At 33.5% G+C, this 14,984-nt stretch overlaps 1 protein-coding gene and 1 long non-coding RNA gene across 2 annotated transcripts in view; one reads left to right on the forward strand and one right to left on the reverse strand.

Annotated features, from left to right (window-relative positions):
* The window catches only part of LOC117322238, a 48,240-nt gene that overhangs the window by 25,334 nt on the left and 7,922 nt on the right, over positions 1–14,984 (forward strand). The window contains exons 2-10 of the mRNA XM_033877040.1: positions 7,967–8,113; positions 8,420–8,925; positions 9,694–9,771; positions 11,923–12,040; positions 12,327–12,494; positions 13,070–13,165; positions 13,703–13,798; positions 14,282–14,374; positions 14,486–14,581. Coding sequence (XP_033732931.1) covers positions 7,967–8,113; positions 8,420–8,925; positions 9,694–9,771; positions 11,923–12,040; positions 12,327–12,494; positions 13,070–13,165; positions 13,703–13,798; positions 14,282–14,374; positions 14,486–14,581 — 1,398 coding nt within the window. The remainder of the gene's footprint in view (positions 1–7,966; positions 8,114–8,419; positions 8,926–9,693; positions 9,772–11,922; positions 12,041–12,326; positions 12,495–13,069; positions 13,166–13,702; positions 13,799–14,281; positions 14,375–14,485; positions 14,582–14,984) is intronic.
* LOC117322239 lies at positions 4,673–8,050 on the reverse strand. Its single transcript, XR_004531501.1, has 2 exons — positions 7,939–8,050; positions 4,673–5,471 (listed from the first exon to the last, which is right to left on the reverse strand). It is a non-coding gene; the product is annotated as an uncharacterized LOC117322239 (long non-coding RNA).

Raw genomic sequence — 14,984 nt, forward strand, 5'->3', positions numbered from 1 at the left:
AAGACAGTTAAGGACCACAATAGCTATAGCCGAGCCCAGTTAAGGACCACAATAGCTATAGCCGAGCCCAGTTAAGGACCACAATAGCTATAGCCGAGCCCAGTTAAGGACCACAATAGCTATAGCCGAGCCCTGTATAAGATATGTATCGCTTTTTTTCTTTTATTTTTCCGATAACGATTTTTCCCCAATTTCTAAAATTGTATAAATATAATATAATTAGCAGAAGTAATCAAACCAATAACATACATTCATACACCTAACTCCAGAGCGTTCAAAATCAGAATGATTTTTGTATAAGCTTTCAAAGACTTCCTTTCATATGCCATTATAATATTTGATAACTGGGCTACATATTTATTATGATAATTCAATATGTTAAAGCCAGAATGATCAACAACTTTATAAACATTTAAATGATCATTTGATATATATGTTGATTTTTAACTTTACATATTGGAAGAAGAGTGAAGTTTCTATGCAGAGCTGACAAAGGCTGTACAATATTATTGAGGTGAACAATTATGAAGGATGGTCAAATATGTCGCTCACCTTACGAGGAAATTGAATATGTGAATATATTTCTGATAAATTGTCAGTCAACTCTCGCTTTAATGTTCCTTATTTAATTTTCCTCCCATTTACAGGTTGATAAAGGTTTAAATATGCCCTGATACCATCAGCATTCTCAGAAGATTTCCTTTTTGCGGAATTTAAGTGTGCCATGAACTGTATTTTATCAGCATTTTAAAAAGATATAAAAGACATGTTATTTGGGTACAATTGAATGTTATCTAAATTGGCTGTGTGATGTGTTCTCAGCCCGTACCAGGTAGCCTTCCTCGTGTTCTGTTGGTGTATTTCACTCAGCGATGCTTCACCTGATATGTACGTAATGACACACACTGATACATTGTATCTTTCTGGCTGATGCATTAGGTTAAGGAAATCTAATACTATTTAAAATGAATTTTGTTAAAAGACAAAAAATCCTAAACGGACAGAAAATGTTGTCAAATTATAGATCATAGCAAATGATGATACTTCAAAAATCGTCTGTAAAAATTAGAGGGAGTACCTAATGGTACTGACGTTGTAGCGTTTCCGGCACCACATGCGGTACCCTTCAAATTAAGGAACATATACGAGTACCGGTTATCATCAATTTATTGATGACGACGATTAAATGCCTGCAGGGTATATTGGCAAATCTCTCTTAGACAACCATGCCTTTGTAGTGAATTTATCAGAACGACATTATTAAAATATGAAATGAAGCTTAAATATGTGTTTGTCAGGACATAAATTCTGTTTAGTTATAAGCTATTCGTGCCTGTGTGATGTTAAGTGATCAGTTAAATTATTTACATATTCATACTTTTCTACCGCAACACGCTGTGCTATTTAACTCTTATTTACTTTTTTTTTTTTTTTTAGCTATCTGGAATATTTTAATTGAAACAGTATCAGCATAGACCGTCTTAATTAGATGGCCTTGTCGATCCAACCACTCATCATAAAATGTTGAGAAATAGAAGAAAAATGTGAATTCTTTGGAAAACTACAATTTGTTTTACTGAATCACTATGAGATTGGGAGTGTTATGACTTAAAACTAATGTTTGTTGGGTTATCCAGACTATAGGTAGAACAGTTCATACCATTTATAGTATTTTTTAGTACTATCAATGCAGTTGTTACCGGACTTCACCGTAGTGAGTTATAGATTTCCCACAGATATTACAATGCAACTTTCGATTATGTATCGGATTCCTGTTCCCAAATCTCCACCCAGATACATTAGCCATAATAATACAACATTTGTCTTAATAGCTCAGCCTACAATTACTGCATTGAAAAGTTTCGGTAATATCGTCGGCTATGTGTTCAGGATTTGATCAGAATGTGATTGTAAGATGTTGCACGCATTTAACTTGACTGACTGAAAGCAGTATCATAATATAACGTTCAATTACATGGGAAGCCATGTATTTTACAGAAAAGAAATTATAATTGACTTTATGAACTCATTTACATAACAACACGTAAATTCCGTATTAAATTCAAAAAAAACAAAACAACATATTAATATTAAAACATATTAACATATTAATGGGGTTGTTTTTGCCAAGAATTTGGAAAACAAAAATTATTTAATCAAAATCACCATGGCAATCATTCAATGGTGTTTTTATTAAATTTTCTCGAAACTCGTTAATAATATTATCTGTTAAAACTTAGTTTGCGTTTCAATGAAAGCAAATTCATCTTTTCACGAAACTAAGTTTTTTTGTTCATACTTCCTATTATCATCAGTTCAGTAGTTCTTTAACAATATGTTCGTCAATGTAGGTAAAACTTTAAACGAATGTTGATATAGTAAATAATATTGCTCCGATTATTAATCTATAAAATGGCACCTGTTTAATTAGCTTTTCCACCTCACATACACCATACAATACAATATGTTTGAACTATGTGCTGGGTCCGACAATAAACTAGTTTTACATTAGTATACCTCGATTGGCAGGGTCATCAATTAAACATAAAGTGAATAATGGCGATTTTGGCTGTCGGACCACCTATATATTAATGATCAAACGTAACAGTGTGTGTAGGAAGTATCCATACACCATAGCATATGTTATTGTAAAATGATTGAATGATACATAATATGCAATGATTCAACCAACCTGTTTTCCCATATTATTTGTGGGAAGTTTCTCACAGATACCGACCCAACATTGAATTAATCATTTGTCATGGTAAACGATATATTTTAATAGATACTGAATGCTATTAGCCATAAATATAAAAGAGCAAAAATGTAAGAAATTCCAAGGCAGATATCGTCAACATTAATAACAAGCGTTATCAACGCCCGAACCTATAATGGAGGCTCTCTCTGTGAAAGTGCCAATCAAGATTGGCTACAAGAATGTCCTAATTATATGCCAAGGGCATGGAGATATCGACAAAATTTCAAAATATTTAGCCTTGATGGTAACGTTTAAAAAGTTAAAATTGGTTTCATTTGTTAAAATCAAGAACTACAACAACTACAATTAATATGTGCGACTTTAAGATATGTTAACTTTTTTTTAGCGCATCATGCCTAATTTTTGTTAGTTATAGAATGACTTTGACCTAAGTTTATTTTTTATTATATATTTGATATATCTACTTTGAAATACTCGTGCAAGTAAAGTGAAGAGATTGATAACAATTGTAAAACATGTGACTTATTTTTATTGGATTTTGTTTTTGTATAAATTTTTCGAACTGAACTAAAGTGTTTCATCATATAACATCATGTTTCGTCATTAAAATCACATTCGCTCTTCATCGGTAAAATCAACAAGGTAAGAAACTTCTTGGGCAGATATCGTCAATACATAGATATATACCGTAATCAGTAGTAATAGTATACTGTTCAGTGTGTTCACTGATAATAATCAATTTCCTTATATTCACGAAAAACATCTATTTCAGAACTCGAAAATACAAAATGCTAAGTTAACATATCTCGAAACATAATATATTATTATATTAAAAAACAAACAAACAAAAAACGGATAACTATGATCTACTTTTAGTTTACGTATGACTAATTTATGGTTCACATATGATTTACTTATGATTTAAAAATGATTAATTTATGGTTTATATATGATTCATTTATGGTTTACATAATTTTTTTATCATTTTCTTATGGTTTACATATGATTAACTGAAGGTTTATATATGATTAAGTTATGGTTTATATATGATTTTCTTATGATTTACATATGGTTTATATGGTTTATATATGATTTACTCGTGGTTTACATATAATTAACTTATTGTTTACCTATGATAAACTTATTGTTTTGATATGATTAGTTTATGGTTTATTTATGATTAATTTATAGTTTATATGGTTTATATATGATTAGTTTATGGTTTATTTATGATTAATTTATAGTTTATATGGTTTATATATGATTAGTTTATGGTTTACATATAATTAACTTATGGTTTACATATGATCAACATGTGTCAATCGGTGCATACCATGTACTTATTAACCCGAGTGATAAAATAGACACTTTTAAAAGTCTCACAGCTGTGCTGTACTAGATTACCCCTACAAGATGTTAATTGTTTGTGAACTGGAAATCAATTGGTCAGATTTACCCATAATGAATATTAAATCTAGCATACATTTTGCTGGTGTTAGTTTTCGACTCATCCCATTGTTCTCTTGTCAGATGTCAATACAAGACTCCCGTAACAACCACACTGTATTAAACACCAGTTCATAGTTTAATTTTTTTCATATAATCTGCGGACAGTTTTAAAAATGGTTTGACAGCTGTAGTGAGATTCCATCACGAAATTTTAATTGTAGACATGAACATCTTCGATAAAGCCAAGATATAAGATATAAGAGATATTTCAATACCAGATTAAAAATCATTCAAACAGTTAGGGCACCTGCTGCAAGCGACGATCTTAGTTATAATTGTACATAATGTACATGGTTATCACACCACTGGCGATAATTTCATTATACAATCAGTGCCCTGAGTCGTTTAAAAACAAAAAACCCAATCGGACCGATGATATGATATTCAATGAACATGCACCTGTCAAGTATTCTATTTCTCAGAAAAAAAACCCAAATTAATATATAACAGTTTTGATATAAAACTTTATTAACGTGACTGATCTCTAATTTAAAACAAACTCGTATCTTGAGGACTATATACATAATAACTTAAGGTGGGATTCAATACACATAATGATTTATCGAACTTCTAAAACTAATTATATTTAACTGCAAATTCCTGTAGCGTACGTAATATCTGATATGACGCTCAGTTTAACAATCTAGCTCTTAAATAATGTAGTCTAAGATCATAAAATATCGATAATATAAATCATAATTACGATTGCATTATTACTCTGGTATTCTTGTAAAGTACTATAACTTTGAATAAGTCTTATTGTACTGTTGTTACTATGTATATTTGTACTTTTATTTACTTCACTCGTACACATTTTCTTACTATTATTACGTATATTGGAATAGTCACACAAAAACATTATCTATTTAATGTTTTTTTTACTTGAACATAAAATTTAAATACTGACATTTAATATTGCTAGATTATAACCATTGTTCTACTTGTTCTGTATGAAAGAGTAGTATATCGTTCGTGTTTACACTGGCATAGTGGAATATCAGTTTCTGTGTTGGTGTGACACTGTAAATGAACTATACTAAATACTGGTGTTAACAAGAAGAACACCTACACCCTCGTTAATGACGTACTTAAGTTGATCATGAGGTAAGATGACCTTGGCTTCTTCAGGACTTTAGTTGCCTGTGTTGTGTCCTTAATGATAGATAGGACGCTCTACAACTGCAGTATAATGTGTGTATTTGAGGAAAGCATCTAGCAAGTAGCCTCCGGACTGTACGCAATCCTGGAAAATGAAATCAAGAATTAAAGCATATATAAACATAAATGATAGTTTTACTCCTTGTTTGACATGCAGTTACACGTTGTTGACCTCCATCGAGTTGTTTTCTTTCCGTACTTGTCTTGTTTGCAAACACAGTATGCACTAAGCGGCCACATGGTTTATATTTAAACGATACACACAAATGACAAACTGTATAATAAGTTTTGACACTGCTATCTGATAAAGTAGATACTCCATACGATAACGATAATACTACACATAAAACAATGACAGGTCTTGAGCTGGACACGTGTTCCGCCGCTTACAACATATCAAACATAATTTCGGAAGGCATAGCCGCTTAGAACATCTCAAAATATTGTAATTAATATCAGAGTGAATCATACTTAGTAATTATGACAGGGCAAAGGATTTTGGTGGGTAGTAAGAAGTGGCTCCTATATGTCTAGGGTAAAGCTGAGGTAGGTCGCCCTGTTGACATCACCACATAGCCTTACTTCACGCCGAGAGATACACACACCATATCAGTGATGTGGAACTTACTTAGACGTGATGGCATAATTTAGAGAGAAAAAATAAAGTTGATGAAGAGGATGTCATTAATAGTAAGAAATTAATGCGAAATGTTTTTATAGATAACAAAACTAGTTATATTATTGATGGAAATACAGATGAGATTAATTTCCGAGGGAAAAAAATAACAAAAAATATAGAAAAATCCTGATTATGTCTATTAAGTATTCAAGTCATTTGAAAAAGAAAATATGACTTGAAGAGTATATGATTTATATTAGTTTGAAAAAAAAAGAGATAAGAAAGTCATTTCTGAAAGTGAAAGATGATGATAGGTTGTAGAAAACGGTTTCTCTAGATACCACAGAAATAAATAGTCCTTTAAGTTTCATTAGTTGATTTAGATACCGAGCAAAAAAAATATGGTATTTGGCACAATAACAAAAACGAAACTAAATGCATAAGAAAAATAATTGAATCTGTCTCGAAGATATATATATTGTGATCTTAGAGATTATTGCCTACAGTTAAGTAAAGTAGATAAAATGTATTACATAAATACAGTGATATATTATTCATTAAAATGAATTACAGTAACACAGCGATATATTAGTCATTAAAATGTTTTACAGAAAAACACCGATATATTAGTCATTAAAATGTATTATTACTCAAGATTACAGGATTTCTCTTGCACCTCACGGTCCGTTCAATATGCTGTCTACGTCATCACTTTATGCAGCTTGACAATATCACAATTGGATCACGTCATCAATATTGATACACTTTAATTAGATAACGTTCGATAATGGTTACTCGGCTCACTATTGCAGAAAAGAGCAATTTTACCCCCAAAAAAAAACAAAAAAAACAAAAGCAAAACAAACAAAAAACAAAAAACAAACAAAATACAAAAAAAAAAAAAAAAAAAAAAAAACAAAAAAAACAACAACAAAAAAAACAACAAAAAACAAAAAGAGAAATCAAATCAGTCTCTCATGTATGACTTTGATAGGTTAATCTCAAACCCGGACATACTTGTTTTGAAGTTCACCTACTTGTATTGACCTTCACAAATCTTAACCTCTTTATTGCTTTTTGCACACATGAGTGATATAGTCTAATTATAAATGAATCACAAATATCACGTGTAGCCTCTAAACAAGCTAGAATGTAACATCTATCATGACAAACTTAAATGAATGGAAAACGAACGAAAATGGACTTCGCCCACCGTATATTAAAAACTTCCAAGTTTACGATCGGATCGCTGGAGAATGGTTTTCTATTTCGTTACCATCAAATCATTACGATATTTGAGAGGTGCTGTCTGTGAATCAAATCTTCCAACTTCCTTAATAACACTACCGATGTAGACATCCCAACACCTTAAAGTGATATAGTGTAGTCATTAGAGCAGGATTAAATGTCTTACTGTATTTCACTTTTATCGTATATCATTTTTTTTCTCGTTTTTATGTCGATTTCTCAGGCAATTTCTGAAGAAGTTAAACCTGTTTGTAAATGATGAATTAGATCTTTTAAACTTTCAATTGCACTTTTATCTTAGACAAGTAACAGAAAAAAATCATATTGTTGTAAATACTGGTGACTTACAAGCTACTCCGGTTGAGTTTACCTAATTTTATCTCGCTACCATTGTGAAGGTTTGTGAAAATGATATGTCTGAACAGAGCCTTATAAATACGTCATTATTATATATTGTTTCGTTGCACTTATTCAACTTCGTTTTAACTCATTGAACTTGAGTCCTTTTACGCCCGTTTTTATTGTTTCATGGTTATGTGAACCACACAGCCACAAAATTATTTTACTAATTCTGCTTTTGTCTGTTTTTCACATGATTTTCTGTAGGTTTACACAGAAAGCACTTTGTTTACAATTGCTTGTTCATTTCATTTCTTCACATATTTTAGTGTAACGGTTTACTTACAATGGATATGTTGTTCTTTGTACTGCAGGTTGGGACTTCTGGTCATCTTGGTGCTCGTGCAGTTCTTCCTGTGACGTAGGTGTGCAGGTGCGGCGACGCACGTGCCAGAAAAAAGAAGGAACGTGTGATGGGAGCGAGGTTGATCAAAGACAGTGCAATACTTTCTCGTGTAAAGGTATGGGGTACTCTTACTCAGAAATCGTTTATACTATATATCTGAATGATGATACTGTAAACGAATGTATATTTAGCGGAAACCACATTTTAGCGCTTTTCGCCATAAAAAACATGTATTCCGCTTAGTTGTTATTGCGTTAAGTACAGTTTCTGTACATGTTTATTTTCCAATGTCAATTACTGTGTGTGTGCCAGTTTATCATTCTGTTTATCGGTTTTAAATCGTTAATTAGCTAGATTATTGCCTCGCCAAAATGAATAAGCTTACAGTAACTAGCTTGATATCGTTTATCTTATTCATCAGGCACAAGAAACGTCATGGAAATTTTCAACATTCAGTCACTTCCGGTTGGTATAACTCGAGACGCCATGCGCCCTTCCTCATTTAACATCACACAAAGAGCCAATTTATACTCACCTTTATCATCGCTATTCCGGACGGGATTCCCAATCGACTTTTCTATTATGGTGACGGCAAGACTTCCTGTCGATAGTGAAGGATATTTGTTTACTTTAAGTGACATCATGGGAAAACAAAGACTGTCAATAAAATACGGAGATGTAACTAAACTTGAATATTATGATCAAAATGATTTACCTGGATTTAAATCACCTTCGTTCGATGTTAGTTTGGCGAATGGTGATTGGCATCAATTCGCGTTTAGTGTTAAAGGTCATTCCATTAAAATGTATATAGACTGCATACATGTCCTCAGTAAAACTTTGAGCCGTTCGGAACACCCAACCTTTGGGGTTAACCTCATGGCTTCTATTGGTCCATACTTCGCCAGATATGGACGACCATTTGAGGTAAGTAAACAAAGAAATGTACATCTCAATATAACAAGAATAATTATCATACTGAACTTTGTTAAATCAATGTATGTCCCCCGCCGGACCCCGATATAGCTATTACGGTCCTTTGAGTTTGATCAAAATACATAGAATTAATTAAGGCACGGAAGCGCTGACTAAGATTTTTTGAATCTTGTAGAGGTGACCTTGACAGCCCTGAAACTTTAACATATATAGGTATTATAGTCCTAAATTAGTATTTGAAGTTTGATGAAAATCCTTCAATGAATGAAACTACCACAGTGCTGACATCATATTCTGAAAAATAACGGTTTACTAGCCCTTGATCCTATCACCTCCAGCTTGTCCGAGATATCATGACCCTCAATACTTGAGTGAAGTGTGATTAAAATCCCTCAAGGAATTAAGACACTAGAGCGCCGAGAAGAATTTTCTCAAAAAAAACCCCAAACAACAAACAAACAAACAAAACAAACAAACAAAACCGTAACAGTGACCCTGACTCAACAATTCTGATACTGCAACTTTTGCGAGATATTACGGACGGAGTGGGAAAATATTGCCCCACCCACCCACACTCCACCCCAACCCCCACTGTTTCACTGGTAGGAAACTATTAAAGCAGACCAATATCAATAACAAATATTCAATAGTGAGTTAAAATCAATGTTTTATTCAAACAGTGAAAATTTACATAGTTTTGAAATTTAACACAAATGCAAAAAAATGTCAGGAATAATATTTTGAACGTTTTGACCATAGGGCCAACTGGAGCAACTGACAATATCATCGGACCCTACAGCTGCCGCTCATCAATGCTTCATACAAACCGGAGAAGTGGTAAGTGTATTGACGAATAAGTACAAAAGGCCCAAATGCCGACAGCACATTTTTAATAAGACCGTGATATGTACCAAATAATGAATAACCCTAGCCTGTTTCGTCCGTTTTGGCCTCTTTAGTGATGCTAGGGACCTTACTTTCGTTATTTACTGAATTCCATTTTTAAAAGAGCATGAAATTGCATTTGCGTATGATGAACCTATGCTATTATTTATAAGAATTTAGATGTGGCATGCAGGTTACGGCAAACATTGGTGGCCAATATAATCCATTGGCAGAGTATACTACTGATAAATTGATAAAGATTAAATACGGAGATATGAATTAGTTACAAATCTTAGTTGATGTTAGTTAACTCTGTAATTATGCTTCACGTAGGCACATAAGTTGACTAGGTACGTTTTGTTCCAATTTGAAAGTGCTTATCATAAATATCCCCAGACTTTAGTTACGGGTTGATATGTACTTCTATCGCCATCCTATTATACTTAAATGATAATCTTATAAAGCGCTCTGATATCAGGCGTAAGAAAAGTTTTTCTTTATTACAGACATCCGCGTTTTCTACCGTAGGCTTCAATAGTGTCTGTTCATATTAAAACCTCATTAAGACTCCAAACGGAGTGACGGAACGCAATTTTAAGATATCTAAGAATAGTTCATGATACCGTAAACCAATATATTCATACCTGATATTTGAATACGTTGATTGAACTATACCTTGTTTCACGACCATCTCAAAAATCATTTATCAAGCAACTCCTAAATGATGAATGTAGTTATGATAACGTTAGTTCATTCAATTGAGTTTAAACTATCACCGAGGGTCCGAACATTCTTTATTTAATTGAGTTTAAACTATCACCGAGGGTCCGAATATTCTGTATTTAATGTACTTTTAAGCACCTTAACACCCTGAACATATCCATCATGCATTTCGCTGTGTCTTTATCAAAAATCTAGAACGTTGGCGTTTGAATTAACCTTCATAACACAAAAGAAAACGCTCTAAGCCTAAATAGAATATGATTTAGATATTACTGAATACAATACATTTATACATTACTATGGGCCACCTTGATTAAACCATTAATCTTCGCACTATTGAAGAGGTTTTTCTTACTGACATATAAAAGTGAAACTAGATTCACGTACATCAAGCTATCTCTCTGGGATCGAAAACCGACCGCTCTTTATTTGTAACAATATTTTGGAGTGTTATACCTCTACAAGATAACTTAATAAAAATGTATTTGGACTGTCTACATCTTCATTTTCAGCATAAGTTAGTTACTGTCTAGTCTTTCATTAAACAATATATACCTTAACAATACAAATGATTCCATTCTTATGTTCGCCCCAGAGTGAGGAAGATAGGCATATCTCAATCCGACGGTAAGCTTTATAAAGACTAGGTAGAGCGGTCGTCATAAAAAAATCTGATACCAAAAATCATACATTTTTCTCCCACACTTGCCAATAATTGTAAAATTATTTAATTTGTGAAGATGAATTCAGTAATATCGCGCCGTTATCCAAAGCAAAATTATTAACGTTATTGACATAAGTCACGAGTGAGCTGACTTTCTCTAGATAGACAAGGCAGACTTACCATATATGTAGCAAAAATGCGGATCCTTTTAATTAGGAGTCAATGGCGAAGAATGTTAAAAAAATCCTGTTAATTAGGTATTAGTGATGAGGAACATTAAGATTTCTTTTAATTAGGAGGGTAATAGAGAAGAACATTAAAATCCTGTTAATTAGGAGTTAAGCAATGAAGAACATCAAGAATCCTTTCAATTAGGAGGGTAATAGCTAATAACATAAAAAAAACAACCTTTTTAATTAGGAATTAAGTGATGAAGAACATTAAGAATCCTTTAAACTAGGAGTTAATGGCAAAGAACGTTAAGAATCCTGTTTATTAGAAGTTAATGGCAAAGAACGTTAAGTATCCTGTTAATTAGAAGTTAATGGCAAAGAACGTTACGAATCCTGTTAATTAGAAGTTCAGCGGCGAAGCAGTATTTAATGTTATGATGTTGGTGACTTGATTTTCCTCCAAATCACAACCTTTCGTTTTATATCGGAAATGTAACTTAATCTAAATATGTTTGATTTTAACTGGAAATGTATTTGTTATAGATACAAGAACCGGCGAGTAAGGATGATGGAGATGTTCGACCCAAGCCTACACCTCCCTCTGTACTGACGACTACAACAACACACAAGGATGATCTTAAGGAACTAGCCACAGCACAAGGTTTATAAAGCAGTTACAATCTAGAACATCTCGTAAATATAGACAAAAATAAATCTGCTTAAATAACATTTGAAAATTGTAATATTGATTTGGAACATTTGTTACATAAATAATTATGAATAATAATTTGCAATGATATATATGTATATATATTCAACAGCTATATTTTAGAACTAAGGCGTACTCATAGCGAATTTTTAATTTACTTCGAATTCGTGTGTTATCTAGCTATAATTTTAACACATTTATCGTGCTGTCATTGACATCAGTTTTTTTTTCTTTACAGCCATGCCAACAGAGTGGTCATCTTGGTCTTCTTGTAGCACCACATGTGGTTCCGGAATGGAGACGCGGTCATTGTATTGTCTCAATAATGAAATCAGCGTGGAAGAATGTGTAAGCGGCCAGCCAGAGACATCTCAGTCACGACACTGCTTCGTCCAGGAATGTCGAGGTATGGGAATATGGAGTTTGTCCTCTAAACCAACTGCATTCATATATTGTTCCGGAAATATAAACCTAAGACAAAAAGCAGCGTATCATTTTTTTTTTTTTTTAATTTGGTATATCTCATGAAAAAATATTGACTTTGCATTGGCATTCGCTCAGGCACTATAAGACAAAATTATTCGCTCCTCCGGGCACTATCTTTAGTGCGATATATAGTGACGTCACTGCTACTGTTGTGATTAATGTAGGCAACAAAAATGGAAGATGCTGGCAAACTCTCTTGTTGTGAAATATTCAATTGAATACTGAAATAAGCAAAGTAAAATGAAAGTGTGGTGTTCTAAAATATAAAAGTTATTGTCCTTTTTGAGGGTGATAGGGCAATATGGTTTGAAAGTGTTGTCTCGAGGAGGAATAGTACCTCGCCTCCGGCTCGGGTGCTATGCCATCCCTCGACAACACAATCATACCTTAGTGCCCTCAAAAGAAGGCAACACTTTATAAATAGTTAATATGCTTCATATATTTTAATACCCAGCACAAAAAATATATATTTTAAGCTTGGTAACATTATTTCAGAGCTTTGTCAGGAATCGTGTCTTAATGGCGGCAGCTGTGGACAGGACGGCCAATGCCATTGCCCGTCTGGCTATTACGGACAACGGTGTCAGTCGGGTAAGTCCGGAGTAAGTCGGTTATAACGGTGTCAGTCGGGTAAGTCCGGAGTCAGTTGGTTATAACGGTGTCAGTCGGGTAAGTCCGGAGTCAGCTGGTTATAACGGTGTCAGTCGGGTAATCCGGAGTCAGCTTGTTTTAACGGTGTCAGGCGGGTAAGTCCGGAGTCAGTCGGTTATAACGGTGTCAGTCGGGTAAGTCCGGAGTCAGTCAGTTATAACGGTGTCAGTCGGGTAAGTCCGGAGTCAGTCGGTTATAACGGTGTCAGTCGGGTAAGTCCGGAGTCAGTCGGTTATAACGGTGTCAGTCGGGTAAGTCCAGAGTCATGGTTATAACAGTGTCAGTCGGGTAAGTCCGGAATCAGCTGGTTATAACGGTGTCAGTCGGGTAAGTCCGGAGTCAGCTGGTAATAACAATGTCAGTTGGATAAATATAGAAATCAAGAATTGTAACATGTTGATTTGCGGACACTAAACGACAATTACTACTACTATCTATAAGTACTCCTTACTAACGTTGCTATTTATTTTTTGTTAGTTCGGTGTCCACGTCCTTGTAAAAACGGAGGAAACTGTTCCACTTCCGGTCAGTGTGTATGTCCCCAAGGGTATTTTGGCAGACAATGTGAAAAAGGTTAGTATCCGATATTGTACACTATAAACTACCAAAATGTTAAATGATATATCATAATAAAGAAGAATGCAAAAGGAACCATGATTATGGAATTCGTATTGGAATAAAGTTTAATATTGAGATTCAAACCGAAAAGGAATATGATCACTAAGGTACCTTTAACAAGCATACCCGGCATGACTGGATTGTTGTCATTTAAAAAGAGGATATTTGAAGAAACAAAACATAGATAACTATCATTCATTTTATCTTACCAATCCTTTCCATCATAATTATGTATAACACCTTTGCCGAATTACAGTACAATTGTACATTGTATTTATGAAATAGTGTATCATTGTTCCAGCTTTTACTCTGATACGTTTAATGGTGTCATTACCAGTGTCAAACAAATCACTGTTCGCCTATTTCTACTGTTTATCAATATATGACCTTGTTGTATTGCAATTACATACTAAGAATATTTCCATTTTTGACACGTAGCCGTCTGCTCCCCGAAGTGTAGAAATGGCGGGCGTTGTGTGGCACCAGGGATATGTTCGTGTCCGTTCGGCTATATACAGCCTATATGTAAACGTGAGTATACAAAAGATTGATATGTGCATTTTATATGGGTAAATTATATATCTGTAAGCTTTGTTTCTCAATACTAATGTATAGTAAATATTATTCATTATTATTTTTTAGCATTTTGTACGAAAGTGTGTCACAATGGCGGACGCTGTGTACGTCACAACACGTGTAAATGTCGGAAGGGATACACAGGGAAAGACTGCTCTAAACGTGAGTATCATACTCCATGTACTAACTTAATCAACAGTTAAAATCTGTTCTAAACACAAACTTTACATTATTTAATATTTACTCAGAACATTTGTTATGAATGCCGAATAGAAGACTCTGTAGATTACCTAAATAGTATCTCAGTTTCAAATTGACGACTGTATATACCAGTTATAGCATATAGGGAGGGCAGTTCAATCATCAAAATACGCCCTAATTAGACACTTTAAAGAACTCTTATCAAAGAAAGAAGCCCGTTTTTCAGAAAAATAGTTCCACCGTAGAGTTTAAGGTAAATATGCAGATTTCTGAAGAAAAAAAAAAAAACTCCAATGTTTAGCTCTTTGTAATATAGAAAGGGGGTTAGCTAAAGTGATTAAGGTCCATTTCATTGTTTATAAGG

The sequence above is a fragment of the Pecten maximus genome, chromosome 2 (assembly GCF_902652985.1).
Source record: "Pecten maximus chromosome 2, xPecMax1.1, whole genome shotgun sequence".
Classification (NCBI taxonomy): Eukaryota; Metazoa; Mollusca; class Bivalvia; order Pectinida; family Pectinidae; genus Pecten; species Pecten maximus.